General features: G+C 50.0%; 1 protein-coding gene across 1 annotated transcript; it reads right to left on the bottom strand.

Moving 5' to 3' along the window:
- Positions 1 to 1,444: 1,444 nt before the first annotated feature.
- LOC122448899 (cystatin-13-like) lies at positions 1,445 to 8,683 on the bottom strand. The gene is made up of 3 exons (XM_043480560.1): positions 8,498 to 8,683; positions 3,431 to 3,544; positions 1,445 to 1,528 (listed from the first exon to the last, which is right to left on the bottom strand). The coding sequence occupies exons 1-3, from the start codon at positions 8,681 to 8,683 to the stop codon at positions 1,445 to 1,447; spliced, it is 384 nt and encodes a 127-aa protein (XP_043336495.1).
- Positions 8,684 to 18,151: the final 9,468 nt, after the last annotated feature.

Raw genomic sequence — 18,151 nt, 5'->3', positions numbered from 1 at the left:
GCAATGGCTGCAGGCTCCTCTCAGGAGGTTCAGATCCCCCGCCGGCCAGTCTGCCCCACACAGGTGCCCACTGCAGGTTCTGCAGGAGGAGAAGTCTCAGGAGATTCACCCGGCAGTCAGGTAGGTACCCACCTGCTCCTGTGTGCTTGCTCACACTTACCTGGCTGGTCCTGACCTGCCCTCCAGGGCTGCTGCCATGTTCACCACTATGTTCTGGAAAGTGCTTCTTTTTCATTTGTTAATTCACTTCACCATCTCAGCCCAGCCCTATGCACAGATACACAGACAGACAGACAGACACACACACACACACACACACACACACACACACACACACACACGGCGGGAGCCTCCCCTGATTGGCGTCTCCGGGTCTCCACACCTCGCAGCCCTCTCTCCCACACTGAACTGAAGTTAATCAACAACCCAGAGAGGTGATGGTGCATTACCTTTGACGCTGGACCACCGAGAGCACCATGGCTTCCAACCCGGACTTTCGGACACTCTGTCTGGGGGAAGCCATCCGCCTCACCCAGTACACAGCGGCTGTGCAGACAGACCCTCACAGAGGACAGCAGAGACCACCTGCTCACAGCTAACACCAGCCAGTAGCCACAAGGGCAAGCCGCCTGAGGAGTGGGCTTCCCGGAGCCAGGCTCACCTTCAGACCAGGACAGTGCCGTGAGAGCCTGGGAGTGACCTCAGGAGAGGTGACACCAGCCAAACCACCCCAGACCCCTGACATGCAGACACCATAGAGAAATAGATAAATTACTTGAAGCACCAAGGGTAGGGTGATCAGTCACAAAGCATTAGATCATACCTCCCACTCTGTTCGAGCGCACACACAAGTACACACACACATGCACATGCCCAAATGCAGCTTTCTCTTCCCGCACCATCACTCTCACATTTTCCTGCCTCAATTCAAAACCGAAAGTAAAACACAAGTCTCCCAATCACCCAATGACCTCCCAGGTTGGATTGGGAGGGGTTAAAACTGTGTCTGAAGCCATGATGCTGTGCCTTCTGGAGCCCTGGGAGGGAGCTTTCCATGGAAATCCATGGACACATTCTCAGTGCATCCTCAGGGCCTTGTAGAAACTCCCCACCTGAAGCAGTGGAGGAATGGGGCTTCCTGTTAGTTCCACACAAAGAGCTGTCAGTAGAAAGTAATTTGTGCAGAGCTTGGTGAAATATGGTAACAGGTTCACATTCTCTTCCATTCATTGGGAGCAGACTGTCCCCGCTGGTAAATGCACTGACCAAGAAGAAGATGCTACCCTACCAGCACCGCATCCATAGCTTTCGCGCCTGGAGAATGCACAAAAAGCAAGCGGGCTACAAAAGGGAAGTTGAGAGGTCAGATGTGCTATTTAAGTGTTTTACAAGTATCTTCACTTCTTGAAATGCACATGAGAGTTGCAGAGTGGCTAGCTGACCATTAGATAGGACTGCATTCTTTCTTCAGCATCTTGAGTTCAAATTTCCAGGGTTTGGATGCCACAATAAAGGTACAATAAAACATCTGAAGAGATAAAAAGAATAATAACTCATAAGCAGGAAATTCCAAAAAAAAGAAAACCAGAAGCTCCTATTTCCAGGTGTCTAGATTTGGCTTAAGGAGGGGCCAGTCAAGCTCCTGCAGGCCCCCGAACAGTTGACCTGATGGCTGAGGAGACAGCTTCACAACTGAGTGCCACTTCGATTCATGTCCCTGTGATATGAGGTCATCACAGTCAGGGCTCCATTTGCTCCAGGAGAGCAAGCATTGGAGCCTAGGATGAATTAGTCTTGAGAAAGTCTCCTGTCCAACTCTGGACTTCCCCCGCCACTGCCCCACGCAGACTTCCTGCAGCCCCTGGAGACCCCATGCTGCATGGAGGGCCCAGTGGGTCCTTCCCAGGGGAGGCAGAACCACAAGAATAGTCAGGGTCCTACAGGCTTTAGAAACGGGAACAGAATCTGGCCAGGTCCCACCAGGAAAAGCTTGCAGCTGGGGAGCTGGAAGGAGACACAGGGCCTGCAGAAGGAGCAGTGCTCCCAGCTTCTGACCTGGATGAGATCACCCTGTCCCTCTTCTGGCCTAAAATATTTATTCAATCAGAATAAAAATATAAAGTGAGAAAACCTCCATTATATCAATGTGGCACTCAGTAGAACTGAAGTTGTGTAAGATACAAAGACTGAGGGGTCAGGTTGAGGGGGACAAAGGACCAAGCAACCAGGAACCCAAACTGGCCATGGAGGAACTGAGTCCAGACTGGTGGGGCATCCAGGTTGCAGGGGATCAGGATGAGTTGAGCTGGTTCCTGGCAGTGTTGGGGAACATATTAGTTGTTCTAGTTGTTCAGTCTCTAATTTGTGCCCGACTCTTTGTGACCCCATGGACTGCAGCATCCCAGGCTTCCCTGTCCTTCACTATCTCCCAGAGCTTGCTCAGACTCATGTCCATTGAGTCGGTGATGCCATCCAACCATCTCATCCTCTGTCGTCCCCTTCTCTTCCTGCCTTCAATCTTTCCCAGTGTAAAGGTCTTTTCCAATAAATCGGCTCTTCACTTTAGGCAGTCAAAGTATTGGAGCTTCAGCTTCAGCATCAGTCCTTCCAATGAATAGTCAGAATTGATTTCCTTTAAGATGGACTGGTTGGATTTCCTTGTAGTCCAAGGGACTCTCAAGAGTCTTCTCCAGCACCACAGTTTGAAAGCATCAGTTTATTCGGACTTCTTTATGATCCAACTCTCAAATCTGTACATGACTACTGGAAAAACCATAGCTTTGACTTTATGGACTTTTGTCAGCAGAGAGATGTCTCTGCTTTTTAATACACTAAGTTTGTCATCGCTTTTCTCCCAAGAAGAAAGCATCTTTTAATTTCATGGCTGCAGTCTCTGTCTGCAGTGATACTGCCCTCTAATAACGGTACAGTTTCAGAAATTCTTAGATTTTATTATTAAGTAAAAATCTAAATGATGGAACAGTGTACAGTGCAATTCCCTACTACACAAAAACACAAATATAAAATAGAGGAAAAACTAGGATATATAACAATAAGTTGACAGCAGTAAACTTTCCATAAGGGTAGTTATAGCTGATTTTGTGTTTTTCTTCTGTAGTTGATTTTCAGCTATTTAGTACTTTGGAAAATTTTCATATTTCCTACCTTCTGTGAACCAGGCCTATAACTATTTAAAACAATACCAGGTTTTAAAACTTTTCCCCAAGGAGATCAGATAGTTAGCCTTTCTTCCTTTCTAAGACTCAATAAAGAAAACAATAAGCTCAAAACCTATAGGAGATCTGAAACGGGGAATCTATAAGAGTTGCATAAGCCTTGTAAGGGCAGAGATGGGAAAGACTACCTGGAGGCTAATGAGTGATTTCAAGCAAGATAATTCAAGGTTGCTGAAGGCTGTCTTAGCACCTACCTTCTGCATTTGGGGATCCTCTTGTATTAAACAGTTATCAGTTATCCCTGAAATTTTCTTGCACATTGTCCGCTCAATTTTGACTTCAAGAAGGTAATCCAAACTATCCGTGACCTGTCCGTGAATCATTTCAAGTTAGAGATCATCAAAGAATATGTGGTATCAGTTGTCATTTCTGACAAACAAACATGTCATTGACTGCTTAGGGCAAAGGATGTCTCCCCGCCTCCCTCCCTCCTAGAGTTTGTTCTGACAGAGTTTTGGGGCAACGCAGAAGTGGTCCTTACCTTGTTCTCTCTGTCTCTCTGTTTCTCGATCTTTTTCATTATGATATTTAATTTTAAAGCAATGACAGCTCTCACCGAGATAAATCAAGAAAGCTATTTCCTACAGGCCATTTTCCTGGGAAAACTACTGGTTTGTTCACTGGAGCTTGGAAAAGAATCAGCATTTTCAGTGAAATCCACTTAGAATATATTGCTTCCCTTTGGCAGTTTTAGTTATCTACACCTTATTTCATATCACACACCCTCCCAAATCCCTGACTTTCCAGGCATCTCCCCTCACCCCTCCCCACCCTGCCCAGAGCCCACCACAGCCCTGTACTCACGCAGGCCTCATGAAGAAACCCACATGAGCAATGGTAAATGTCCACTCTCATGATTGCAGAATGAAAAGATGCTCGACCTTACTACGTATTAGAGAAATGCAAATCAAAACTACAATGAAGTGTCACCTCACACAGGTCAAGACAGCCATCATCAAAAAATCTACAAACAATAGATGCTAGAAAGGGTGTGGCGAAAAAGGAACCCCTCTACACTATTGGTGAGAATGTAAGTTGGTACAACCACTATGGAGTAGTATGGAGATTCCTTTAAAACACTAAGCATAGAGTTCCCATATGATCCAGCAATGCTACTCCTGGGCATATACCCTGAGAAAACCATCATTCAAAAAGACACATGTACCCCAATGTTCCACTGCAGCATTATTAACAATAGCCAGGACATAGAAACAACCTGAACAGGAAAACAAAGTTTATAAGACGTTAGGGAGAGAATATTTAAAGAGAATGACCAGGTTAGTTAGATTCTGTACCTGAGCGTAGAAAAAGAGATAATTCAGAAAATAGAATAAACATTTTGGAAGTTCTTGAAAAGTCGCCTGGGCACTGAACAAAATGGCTGTAAGCAGAAATCTAAGTATGGTTTCATGAACATAAAACATACTTTAAAATTTTCAGCTATGCACTAAGTGTCTGAAAGGACACTTGCAGGGGTGCCCACCAGGATTGATGTCTGTGGGGGATGTAAAGAAATCAGTGGTCACTTTCATTTTTTTTACCTCATCTACTTCCAAATGTACCCCAAGCACATTTTTCAGGACTGGATATCAAGTTTTCCAGTGCTGTTGGCATTTGGGGCTGTTGGCATTTGAATTTCTTGGCTGTGGGGGCCGTGCTATGCCTGAGGCGTGATGACCCACATTCCTGGACTCTATTCCTCAAATCTCAGTAGCAGCCCTTTCAGTTGTGATGACCAGAAACATCTCAGGCCATGACCAAAAATGCCCTGAAGAGCAAAATCTATGCCCAGTTGAGAATGAATGCTTTGTATTTAGTAAATTTCCAAGTGAAATTTGCCAAAAAAACAGACTGCCCTAAATCATCCTCAACAACCACTGACCGACCCCCGGCCCCACCTTCGCCCCTGATTGCCCAGGAAAGGGAGGCAGATGGGGGTCCAGCTGTGGATTCAGCCCCTCACTCCTGCCATGGCCAGGCCTCTCTGATTCCGCTGGCCTCCTGTGACACCGTGCCCTCCTGGCTGGCTGCACCATTGTATCTTTGGCCCAGCTGGCATCATTCAGAAGCAGTAGCATCGGTGGATTAAGAATAGACAGCCTGGGTTTAAATCTTGGCTCTTCTCTTAGTAGCTGTGTGACCCTGGGCAGGTTTCTAAACTTCTCTGTGCCTGTTTCCTCCTCTGTGAACTGAAGCTGGTAACTACATGCTTTTTCTTTAAGGGCCAGAGAGGAGATATTCCAGGCTTTGCAGCACAGACACAGCCCAGACAGCATTCAAAAAGTGTGCCTGGCAGTGTCCTAATAAAATTGTATTTATGGACATAAGTTTCAGTGTAATATAATTTTCATATATCACAAAATAGTCTCCTTTGGTTTCTTATATTCATTCATATCTCATGTGATGTACTAAGAAGGGCCATGGGCCAGATTAGGCTGCAGGCTGTGAGTGACAACTGCTGATAAATATCTTTGTAGTTTTAACTTAAGTCATTCAGTAGAATAGAGCAGTTTTCCATCTTTAGGGCCTGTGGGTATTTTATTAAGTTTTATCTGAATTGTCACCCAGTATTTTTCTGTTCGCTTTTGTTTGGGGATGGTGTATTCTTCCTTACCCCTTTCTTCAATATATTTTCAAGCGAATTTAAAACACCTCTCTCCTAGCCTCTCTTTTAAACTGTTTCCACTCTTTCTTTTGTATCCTTACCTGAATTCTAGAGCTGACAGTGAACTAAGAAATGAAATGGACACTCATGAAAAGAACCAGCGAACAATATGAAATGATATGTAAGTCTTGAGATATGTGGGTCTTTAGTTTATTTTATTATTAAATGGTGGTTTAGTCACTAAGTTGTGTCTGACTCTTTGCCACCCTATGGACTGTAGTCCACCAGGCTCTTCTGTCCATGGGGATTCTCCAGACAAGAATAATGGAGTGGGTTGCCATGCCCTCCTCCAGGCGATCTTCCCGACCTAGGGATCCAACCCTGGCCTCTTGCATTGCAGGCGGATTCTTTACTGACTGAACTACCAGAGAAGCCCAAGAGATTAAATATCAGCCTATAAAGCAGAGCCATCTATTTCTGTTTATATAAATAGAGAGCACAGGTTACAAAAAATGGACTAGTCCCAGGAAAGTCAGGAACCTCATTAAGAACAGCTATTAAATCTGAGCCCCCAGGGATGTGGGGTTGTAATTCAGCCACCCATTTGGGAATGGACATCCTGGCCCCGGTGATGCTTCCTAAAAACACAGAGCACACAACTGGGGCCACAGAGAGAACCAGAGGGAGCCCAGGGCCCACAGCCTGTGCAGACGGGCAAGGTGCCAGGTGTCCCACCTCTTAGGGGTCAGGACACTGAGTGAAACTTCTGCCTGCATAAGGAAACAGGAAAGGGAGGCAGGTTGGCAGTGGCTTGAGGTGGGCAGTACAGTTTGGGGGAAGGTGGGGTGAGTGGAGGAGAGGTGTGGGTCAGGCCAGCATCGTCCACAACACATCACCTTCTGCCCCCGCCACGACTGCTTCCTGCACCCCAACAACCTCACCTTGGGCTCCTGCATAGACAGCAGGACAATACTCTTTCTCAGGAAACGCAGTGCTGGTTCCTCTAAGACGCAGTCCATATTCCAATTCCTCCAGCTGCCCTAAGAGCATCCTTTATGGCATTATTTTATTGTTTGTTTATTTAGCTGCACCAGGTCTTGGTTGTGGCATGTGAAATCTAGTACCCTGACCAGGATATGAACCCAGGTTCCCTGCAGTGGGAGTATGGAGTCTTAGCCACTGGACCATCAGGGAAATCCTTGGTATTATTTTAAATCCAACAGACAACACAGAAACACATCTTGCCTTTATCATCATGCTTCCTAAGTTTCCTTTCAAGAGAACCATTTCCTGCTTTACCCCATCTTTCACAGCACTGATATTTAAATTTTTATCAATTTTTTAATTGGAGTATAATTGCTTTGCAATGTTGTGTTAGGTTCTGCTGCACACCAACATGCACAACAGCATGAACTGGCTATATGTATACATGTATCCCCTCCCTCTAGGACCTCCCTCTGACGCCCCCACCCCACCCCTCTAGGTCATCACAGAGCACCCAGCTGAGCTGCCTGTGCTATACACACCCTCCCGCTAGCCATCTATGTTACACATGGCAGTGCGTATATATCAGTGCTACTCTCCCAATTTGTCCCACCCTCTCCTTCCCTCTCTCTCTCCACAAGTACATTCTCGACATCTGTGTCTCTATTCCTGCCCTGCAAATAGGTTCATCGGTATTATTTTCCTTGAAATCTACAGCACTGATATTTTGAAGTGGTCTTAGAGTATGCCCCGTAATATGCTTGTGTGTGTGCTCAGCCAGTTCAGTTGTGTCCAACTCTTTGCGACCCCGTGGACTGTAGCCCGCCAGGCTCCTCTGTCCATGGGATTCTCCAGGCAAGAATACTGGAGTGGATTGGCATCTTCCCAACCCAGGGATTAAACCCACATCTCTTATGTCTCCTGCATCAGCAGAGGGGTTCTTTACCATGAACACCACCTGGGAAGCAGCGCCCCATAACATGGACTTGTCTAATTGTCCCTCACGATCACCCTCACACATTTGGGGCAGGAACACGGTATATGAGTGATGCCATGTCCTTGTAGTGATGTAACATCAGAGGCACATAGTGTCAGTTTGTCCAGCATGTTCTGGTTGTGATTAATTAACAAGCAATCCCTGTAGCTATGGCCCCTTCCCCTTACTTCTCTCCGTCTTGGGTGGCAGATTCATTGCTGATCTTTGCCTGAGTTTGTTATTACCTTGGTGGTTGCAAAAGGTGATTTTCTAGTTTCATATTCTTTCACATTTCTAAGTAAGCATTTTTCTGTAAAGAGGAATCTTCCCTTCTGCCCTGATTCCTATTTACAATGAAGCTGAGTGTGGAGTTTGTTTACTTGTTCACTGTGTTATAACGCACCCTTGTCAACATTCAGGTGGATGATATCTGCTCACACCGTCCCAAATGTGGCCCCTTTAAGAGCCCCTTTGTACTCTTACCTGTGTTTTCTGATGTGACGATAATTTGAATGGATATATTATATTTTACCCCAGAATTATAAAAGAGAAAACTTACTTAACTTTCTTCCCCAAACCCCTAGATTAAAGTTTATAAATTTTGGCTCCAGGTATCTCTCAGCTGCTCTCAGCTGACAACGGCCCTCCCACAAAGGTGGGCGTGGGGACAAAGGATGAGAAGCAAGAGCAACCAACCTGCTCCTGGGACCTCAGAATGTTCGTCACCTTGTAGACATACGTGTCCCTGCTGGCCTCGTTGTACTCCTTCATGGCGAACCACAGTGCCTGCTGCACATACACATAGGATGCTGGGATGTCTTGGAATTCCCTCGTCACCTTCGAACCCCAGGCTTGGACACCTCTGGAGGCGAGGGCCGCCATGGTCATCCAGAGCAGCAGGCCAGGGCAGATCCTGGCCATGACTCCTCAACCGGGGGTTCAGGCCGAGTCCCTCCTGTTCTGCCGAGGTTTAGCGGGCCCAGCTGCCTCCACAATGGCCCCTCCCAGCACTGCTGCAGGTGGAACGTGAACAACGGTTAACATCATCTGCCCAAAAATAAGCCGCCTGCGAGACTGTGTAATTCAGTTCATTTGCCCACCTCGGATCCTTCCTTTTTGGAAGGACACACACCTCCATGTACACACACACACACACACACACACACACACCTGATCTTCCTGATGGCTGCCTAGGACCTGTTTGTGCTGGGACCTGTCAGCTGAGTGGGGGTGAGTCTCGCCAGCCAGTGGAAGGCCCTGCACATGCTGTGTCCCCATCTTTCCGAGCCCCGTGGAGATGCCCTTTACACTCAGGAGGCAAAAGTCCCAGGACTGAGCATCTGCTTTAGCCCAGGGCTGTCCGGCTCAGTCTCACCCACATGTACGAGGGATGGCCCGCCACTTGTGAAGAGCCTTTGTTTTAGAGGAAGCCCTCCAGCCGACGAGGACCCCCAGGATGTAGCTCTCGAGGCTGAGGCAGTGGTTCGGGTGTTGGGGGCTGACCAGGAGCTAGCTGCCTGAGCCAAAGCAGGATCCATGGGGTGCGTTTGCCCAGAGAAGTAAGGACAGAGTGTCCGGGCTGAACAGAGGATGTGGTGTCTAAACCAAGAGACTCCTGGGGCCTAGATATAGACACCCAGCACCAAACACTCCCAGGGTCTTAATTCAGCTGCCCATCTGGGGTCGCCATGTGCCCTCTGCCAGGAATCACCAACCAACCCTGTGCCTCCCAGAGACTGACCTGTGGGGAGGCTGACGTACATGGACCCTGGATTCTCTGGCCCACCCTCCCGGCCGGTGGTAACCTATCATTTCCCGCCCTGCCTCTGCTCCACGGCAGCTTCAATGTGACACACGAAGGGCAGGAGTGGCTCTCTCCTGCTCCATGTGCCTGGGCACACGGGGCGGCTGCCCAGGGCTGTCTCCTGCCCACCAGGGCTACACCCAGACCCACCTGAGCACCAAGGCCCTTTCCACAATGCGGTGGCCGAGCCCTGAGTTGGCTGCCGGCCGCAGGCAGCCTCTCCCCCTCCCCAGGACCTGGCTCCCGCCTGTGGCCGTCTCGTTTCCGGCACTCTTAATTCACAGCCATGTGCCTGCTCGGGGTGTCTGTCGGGACCAAGGTCGGGTGCTTCTGCCCCCAGCTGCCCTCCCTGCCAGTGGTCACCTCTGTGGCCCCTTTGTGACCTAAGCCCTGCCCCACTGATGTAGCCCAAGGGACCAACCCCTCTGATGGGGGACCCTCTGCCTTCAAGCCCATAGACTCACTGGGGATCCCACAGTGTCTGCCACCAGCACTGAGTCCCCATCCTGTCCCACGCCTCTGGACTTCCTAAATCTCTGCGCTTTGGATGGGCAGCTGGAAGTGAAGCCACCTCCAGGGAGTCTCTCTCAGGGTCCCATTGTGGGACCTCCTTGCTCTTAGAGGCAGAAGGAGGCGCCAAACAGCCAGGCTCGGGGGACCTTGGCCTTCTCGCTCAGGAGGGGAGCCCAGGGCTGGTGCCGAGGACACAAAGCCGAAGGCTGGCGATGGCCACAGGTGTATGACCCTCCGTGGGATGGGCAGATGGCAGCCCTCTCTCCACATCTCCGGGCTTGTCCCGGAAATGGCTCCCTTGGTCCAGTTTCCTCACCTGTGTGTGCTTCTCGTCCCGAGTCGGGCTCCCCTGACGGTCACGACTCCGTCTCGCTCTACACGGGCGCCTGGTTCAGCCATGGTGAGGGACTTCCACGAACTCACACATTGGGAAACCACTGTTTCTCTTTCCAGGATAACATACAGCCCAGGAGGATCTTACCTGAGGCCTGTAAGATGAGATCCAGACAGGGCATGTGAGACCTGAAAGTTACCGGCTAAAGGGTCAGATGCCTGAGACGGAATCCTGGGCTGGAACTCAGGAGCCCTCTCATCTCACATGTTAGCAAAGTAATGCTCAAAATTCTCCAAGCCAGGCTTCAACAGTAAGTGAACAGTGCACTTCTGGATGTTCAAGCTGGATTTAGAAAAGGCAGAGGAACCAGAGATCAAATTGCCAACATTTGTTGGATCATCGAAAAAGCAAGAGAGTTCCAGAAAAACACCTATTTCTGCTTTATTGATTACACCAAAGCCTTTGACTGTGTGGATCACAACAAACTGTAGAAAATTCTAAAAGAGATGGGAATACCAGACCACCTGACCTGCCTCCTGAGAAATCTGTATGCAGGTCAAGAAGCAAAAGTTAGAACTGGACGTGGAACAACAGACTAGTTCCAAATCGGGAAAGGAGTACATCAAGGCTGTATATTGTCACCTTGCTTATTTAACTTACATGCAGAGTACATATAACTTGTATGCAGAAACAGTGACAAACTTAATTCTGGTAGCTCCAAAATCACTGCAGATAGTGACTGCAGCCATGAAATTAAGACACTTGCTCCTTGGAAGAAAAGCTATAACCAACCTAGACAGCATATTGAAAAGCGGAGATATTACTTTGCCAACAAAGGTCCATCTAGTCAAAGCTATGGTTTTTCCAGTAGTCATGCATAGATGTGAGAGTTGAACTAAAAAGAAAGTTGAGCACCGAAGAACTGACGCTTTTGAACTGTGGAGTTGGAGAAGATTCTTGAGAGTCCCTTGGAATGCAAAGAGATCCAACCAGTCCATCCTAAAGGAAATCAATGCTGAATATTCATTGGAAGGACTGATGCTGAAGCTGAAACTCCAATACTTTGGTCACCTAATGCAGATAACTGACTCACTTGAAAAGTCCTTCATGCTGGGAAAGATTGAAAGTGGGAAGAGAAGGGGACGACAGAGGATAAGATGGTTGGATGGCATCACCGACTCAATGGACATGGGTTTGGGTGGACCCCAGGAGTTGGTGATGGACAGGGAGGCCTGGCGTGCTGTGGTTCATGGGGTCACAAAGTCAGCCACGACTGAGCAACTGAGCTGAACTGAACTGAACACGGTCAGATGCTTTGGCATAGTCAATAAAGCAGAAATAGATGTTTTTCTGGAACTCTTTTGCTTTTTCAATGATCCAGCAGGTGTTGGCAATTTGATCTCTGGTTCTTCCGCCTTTTCTAAAACCAGCTTGAACATCTAGAAGTTCACAGTTCATGTATTGCTGAAGCCTGGCTTGGAGAATTTTAAGCATAGGGCCAGAGAGCGTTACTGAAAAAAGTTGTTTGGTTATTTAGTCTTCCTTTCTCTAGGCCTCTGTCCTTCCACTCTGAACCACTCCTCCCAAAGTTCTCCGCCATCCACCCAAAGCCATTGGCCACCTGCAGGACTGAGGATCTGCTCAGAGGCAGAGAGGGTGAGCTCTCAGCCAGACAGACGCCACCAGGAAAGGCTGTGCTGCTGAGGCCCAAACTCCAAACAGCCTCAAAAGCAAAGAGCCTAGAAGGAAATAGCCAAATCACCTTCCTCCCTAGTCACATTTGCTGGCCGCTTGCCAAGGCAGAGGTGGAGCGAGACACACAGGAGATACCGCCCAGGGCGGGACAATTCAGTTCAGTTCAGTTCAGTTGCTCAGTCGTGTCCAACTCTTTGCGACCCCATGAACCACAGCACGCCAGGCCTCCCTGTCCATCACCAACTCCCAGAGTCCCAAACTCATGTCCATTGAGTCAGTGATGCCATCCAACCATCTCATTCTCTGTCGTCCCCTTCTCCTCCTGCCCTCAATCTTTCCCAGCATCAGGGTCTTTTCCAATGAGTCAGTTCTTCGCATCAGGTGGCCAAAGTATTGGAGTTTCAGCTTCAACATCAGTCCTTCCAATGAATACCCAGGACTTATCTCCTTTAGGATGGACTGGTTGGATCTCCTTGCATTCCAAGGGACTCTCAAGAGTCTTCTCCAACATCACAGTTCAAAAGCACCAATTCTTCGGTGCTCGGCTTTCTTTATAGTCCAACTCTCACATCTGTACATGACCACTGGGAAAACCATAGACTTGACGAGCTGGACCTCTGTTGCCAAAGTAATGTCTTTGCTTTTTAATATGCTGTCTAGGTTGGTCATAACTTTTCTTCCAAGGAGTAAGCATCTTTTAATTTTATGGCTGCAATCACCACCTGCAATGATTTTGGAGCCCAGAAAAATAAAGTCAGCCACTGTTTCCCCATGTATTTGCCATGAAGTGATGGGACCGGATGCCATAATCTTAGTTTTCTGAATGTTGAGCTTTAAGCCAACTTTTTCACTCTCCTCTCTTTCACTTTCATCAAGAGGCTTTTTAGTTCTTCACTTTCTGCCATAAGTGTAGTGCCATCTGCATATCTGAGGTTATGGATATTTCTCCCAGCAATCTTGATTCCAGTTTGTGCTTCATCCAGCCCAGCATTTCTCATGATGTATTCTGCATATAAGTTAAATAAGCAGGGTGACAATACACAACCTTGATGGACTCCTTTTCCTATTTGGAACCAGTCTGTTGTTCCACGTCCAGTTTTAACTGTTGTTTCCTGACCTGCATACAGGTTTCTCAAGAGGCAGGTCAGGTGGTCTGGTATTCCCATCTCTTTTAGAATTTTTCACAGTTTATTGTGATCCACACAGTCAAAGGCTTTGGTATAGTCAATAAAGCAGAAATAGATGTTTTTTTGGAACGCTCTTAGTTTTTCAATGATCCAGCGGATGTTGGCAATTTGATCTCTGGTTCCTCTGCCTTTTCTAAACCCAGCTTGAACATCTGGAAGTTCACGGTTCATGTATTGCTGAAGCCTGGCTTGGAGAATTTTGAGTATTACTTTACTAGCATGTGAGATGAGTGCAATTGTGCAGTAGTTTGAGCATTCTTTGCCATTGCCTTTCTTAGGGATTGGAATGAAAATTGACTTTTTCCAGTCCTGTGGCCACTGCTGAGTTTTCCAAATTTGCTGACATATTGACTGCAGCACTCTCACAGCATTATCTTTTAGGATTTGAAATAGTTCAACTGGCCTCCCATCACCTCCACTAGCTTTGTTCATAGTGATGCTTCCTAAGGCCCACTTGACTTTGCATTCCAGGATGTCTGACTCTAGGTGAGTGATCACACCATCGTGATTATCTGGGTCATGAAGATCTTTTTTGTACAGTTCTGTGTATTCTTGCCCCCTCTTCTTAATATCTTCTGCTTCTGTTAGGTCAGACACCTGGCTCCAGTCCTAGTTTGGGAAGGTTGCCCATTGTCCTTGACTGGGCTGTCATACATAATTCCGGCTTGGTTCGTCTCATTCGGTGGCTCTTCTTTTCAGCAATGCCTTTTGTTTAGTCCTGCTCCAAGCGTGGCCTGATTGGGCGAGATCCTACAGAAATCACCCTCATTTTATCACAGATCTCCTTTTGTCTGAAGGGAAGATGGGGTCCAGCCCCCGGCACTTTGGAGCAATGCTCTGCTCTGTAGCCTTGCCCTGGCCCTAGGCCTCTCTCATGGGTGAAGTTTGCTGTGACACTGAGAGGGTGAGGCTAAGTCTTTCACACAGCAAGTTCTCCATCTTGGCAATGGGCACAGTCCCACCTTCTTGTTTTTTGCACAGACAAGCTGAGGGGGAGACAGTGATTGCAGAAGGGCTTTCTCTGCATTTCTCTGTGGGGGACTGGGTGTGGTTCTGAGACAGGGTTCTGGAAGCAGGGCCCTGGGCATGTGCACACCTTGGGCTGAGCCCACCAAGTCAGACAGCTCAGGGGCCCATCCCTGTAGTGTCCATGGTGGGGCACCACGTGGGGCAAGAGACCAGGTCATTGCCACTGACAATTCTTTTCCTAAGATCAGTCCTCAGAGTCACATTCCTGTTTGTGGGGGTGCCTGGTGTCCAGATAAGAGCAGGGAGCTCCTCGACCCAAGCCCTCCCATCCTCTATTCCCAGGACTCTCTGTTCTTTGGGGACGCACCTTGCTGTCTGGTTTGTCCCTGGCCTACTTGGAAGTGGAAACAGTCAACCTCTGTGTCAGCTCAAGAACAAAGGCGACCTTAGAAATAATGCTTTTCAACTGTGGATGGGATGCGGTTGACAGTAAGAAGTGGGAGGGACCCGCAGAGATAGGGCTCAGGCCTCTGCTGCCCACTGTCCCCAAGGCCACCATCCAGCCCAGCCTCAGCAGAGACCCACAGATCCAAGTGTCCCAGCCCTGAGCCAGAATGGTCAGGCTCCCTGGCCAGGATGTGCAGAGCAGCTGACCCAGCACATCCCTTGTTTCCATGGACCCACTCACAGGTGGGTGTGCGGTCCCCCAAAGTGAAGGCAAGCAGCCCCAGGACCCAGCTATACAGGAAGGACTGAACTAAATGGCAACAGTTGTTGGGATAAGAACTTGATCTTCCGAGCTGGCCTGTGGCTATACCCCGGCCCCCACAGGGCCAGCAGCCCCCTAGCTCAGGGGTGCTGTTGTCTGGGAGGTGATCACACATCCGACCCTGCTCCTGGCTTCACTCCCCTGGCTGGGGGGTTCTGTGGACCAGCCAGGACTCGGGACTTGTTTACTTGTGCTCAGAAACATTTATGTCCGAGAATGGAGACCATTAGCTGGGACTGGTCCCCTGGTAGCCAGGCTCTGCTCATAGGGTCCGTAAAACACTGTGGGGAGAGGGCCTCCCCTGGCCAAGCCTGACCGCAAGCTCCAGGTGCCCACTTGCCCTGGCCCCCCCACCTCTGTTTGCCGTGGCTTCCTGAGCTTCCATCCTTTTCCGTCCAAGGCTGGACCCATGTGCAGCAAGGAGTGGGGAGGCTGCCCATCATGGGGGTCGGTCCCACTGAGGGTGGGGACATGGTGTGTGAGTGCTGAAAGCTGGCGGGGGGGGAGCAGCCCAGAGTGGGAGTGCCGCCTGTGTGGCCAGGCCATGGATGGGGCGTAGCAGGAGGGAAGTTTTTAAAATGCCCTGGGCACTGTAGACAAAGTGGGCTCACAAGGGCACGTCCAGTCCCCACTGGCATCATCACTGGGCTGTGGAGGGGGTCATCCAGGCCCTTCAAGTCATCTCTCTTTCTACTCTGGTCAGTCCACAGGAGAATACGGCTCCTCGGGGAGGAGTTGAAGAGCCTCTGGCTGGCCCTGGGTGATGTCAAAGGCTGCGTTAACCTGGCCCCGCATGTCCAGGAGAAGCCTGGTGATGGGGACAGAGACTGCGGGAGGAGGTGAGTGTCCCGCCTAGTCTATTTCGTGTTGACTCTCGTGGGGTGGCCCTGGCTGAGACCGCGGATGCCAGAATGTAGACGGTGCAGTGGCCTGCTTCTGTCCAGGGTCACCAGGGAATCTGGGCACCCCCATGGTGGACCTGAGGGGAGTGGGCTTCACCAAGGAAAGCAGCCAGGTGGGCCAGGGACCCTCGGCCACAGAAGGGCCATCTCACCCTCTGGGCCTCCCCTCTGGTTGCAGCACCCTCCTCCTGCTTGCCCCTCCTCTGCCCTGGCCGTGTCCATCCATCTCTAGAGAGGACCCAAATCTTTATCCCATAAAACGAAATGGCCTTGTATTTCGCTCCCGGGGTTGGAGTGAAACCCCCTTGTATTTGCCAGCCCAGGTCCATCCCAGAGCTTGCACATGGCCATCCCACCCAGTCCCTTGCACAGAGTGGACGGTGGTGGCCACTCCACACGCTTCTGGTGCCTGGGTCTTGACCTTTTGTCTCTGACTCCTTTGGAGACTCTAGAAATGCACCCACTGAGTCTACACGTACCAACCATGTAAAAAGGGGGACTCTCCCAAGACACATATGGAAGCTGAGTCTGTGTGCCCACATGGCTCCCAGTCCAGCAGGACCCAGGAGTTAGGCAGTCCCCAAGCCGGCCCAGCTCAAGGCAAGCAGACCTGCAGTGTGTTGGGGTGAAGGTGCCATGGGGGACATGGTAGAGCTGGTGCAGCGCTCGTGTCTCTGAGACCCCCACAGGGTCGCATTCTCCCCATAGCCCCCCTGGCCCTTTCCCAGGTTGGAGGCCCGGCACCCCCTGCCACTATAGCCCAAGTGGTCCCTGGGGTGCCTGCAGGTCCTGGGAGCTCTGCCTCCTTTTCCCCGGCCCCACCCAGGACTGGGCTGAATGGATTCCTTGTTTGCACTTAGAATGGCCATGACTGGTCACTGGGTGGAAAGACCTCAACCCCCGCTGAGCCCTGGACCGGTCTCCGAGTCCTCCGGGGCTGCCTGGTTGGGCCCTGTTTCCCTTGTCTCCATGACTTCCTGGGACCCCATGCTCTGGGGTCTCAGAACAAAGTCCAGGACGCAGGGGGGCTTCAGCAGGATGAAGTGGAGGCTGCAGTTCAGATCTTGGGGGCTCTTTCCTTCCCCTCCCCGTCAGGGGAAGTAACTGTGTGTGTGTGCGTGTGAGAGAGAGAGAGAGAGAGAGAGAGAGAGAGAAACTCCAGTAACATCTTAGCAGAAATGACATGAAACCCAGCAAGGAAAAGCGAGGCCTGCTTGGCATCATTTTTCATATGAAGAGAGAGAAAACGAAGCACCTTGGAGAGGCAGGTTGGAAAGAGGTGAGGTTAGATTAAATTTTCTTGTTAGTTAACACACACTTAGAAATAGGCCTGTATGGGGCATCTCTCAGCAAGGCACACCTGTAGCACCCCCGTGGTGGTCGCCCTGCCCTGGAACGTCTGGCTGGCCCCACACTGTCCCCAGGCCTGCAGTGAACACCAGATTCCCGTGGTTCCCACCCAACAAGCCTGAAGGAAGGACCATCCCAAGGGGCTGATCCCAAAAGGTCCTTCCTAGGCACCCACATGTGCCTCTGGAGCTGGGGGGACAGGCAGGTGGCTGTGGGCTGACCTGGGCACCAGGGCTGGGTGGGGAGTCTGCTGTTCCTCTGGGGGGCGTCCCACTGGGGTGTCAGGGGGCACTTTTAGATGGAGTCCCCTGGCTGGCTGGGAAAGAGTAGTTTTCAATCAGAGTATGAGTATTAGGTTGACGTAGAGCCTGTTTCAGATCTAAAGCCTGGGCCCTTAGTTGGGAGAGGCTCCTGGTGGGGAGGGGGGCAGAGCAGGGGCTATGTTGGAGGAGAGTGGGGGGCGCAGGGCTGGGCCTGGAAGAGAGACCATGGGGACTGATGGGGGTGGGGGGAGGGACAGTGGAAGGAGAGGCAAGGGCTCTGCCTCGTGAGTGCCCGGTGTCGCCCCGGGAAGCGTGACAGTCCCAACCGAGACCTCCATGTTCCCGCTTGAGACCTCAGTTCAGAGGAGCCAGAGACGAAAGCAATGCCCTTGGGGGTCTCATGACCTCCTTCTATTGGGGCAGCAACACTGTTTCCCCATCACCCACCAGGCCCTGAGGAGAAACCCTGACCTTGGGGAACACAGTTGTCATCCCAAATTGTACCCAATGTCACATTTAAAACAGGCTACTTAAAAACATTTTAATTATGGTAAATATATATAT

This window comes from Cervus canadensis, chromosome 10, assembly GCF_019320065.1.
Source record: "Cervus canadensis isolate Bull #8, Minnesota chromosome 10, ASM1932006v1, whole genome shotgun sequence".
NCBI classification, from domain to species: Eukaryota; Metazoa; Chordata; class Mammalia; order Artiodactyla; family Cervidae; genus Cervus; species Cervus canadensis.
Note: the sequence above shows the minus strand (reverse complement) of the source record. Positions and strands in the feature narration are given on the sequence as shown.

Coding starts and splice junctions, on each gene's coding strand:
- LOC122448899 (XM_043480560.1), bottom strand. CDS start 8,683: ATGGCGGCCCTCGCCTCCAGAGGTGTCCAAGCCTGGGGTTCGAAGGTG. Junction 3,545..8,497: donor TTCTGAGGTCCCAGGAGCAG/GTTGGTTGCTCT, acceptor ATTCACGGACAG/GTCACGGATAGTTTGGATTA. Junction 1,529..3,430: donor AGGATCCCCAAATGCAGAAG/GTAGGTGCTAAG, acceptor TTATCTCTTCAG/ATGTTTTATTGTACCTTTAT.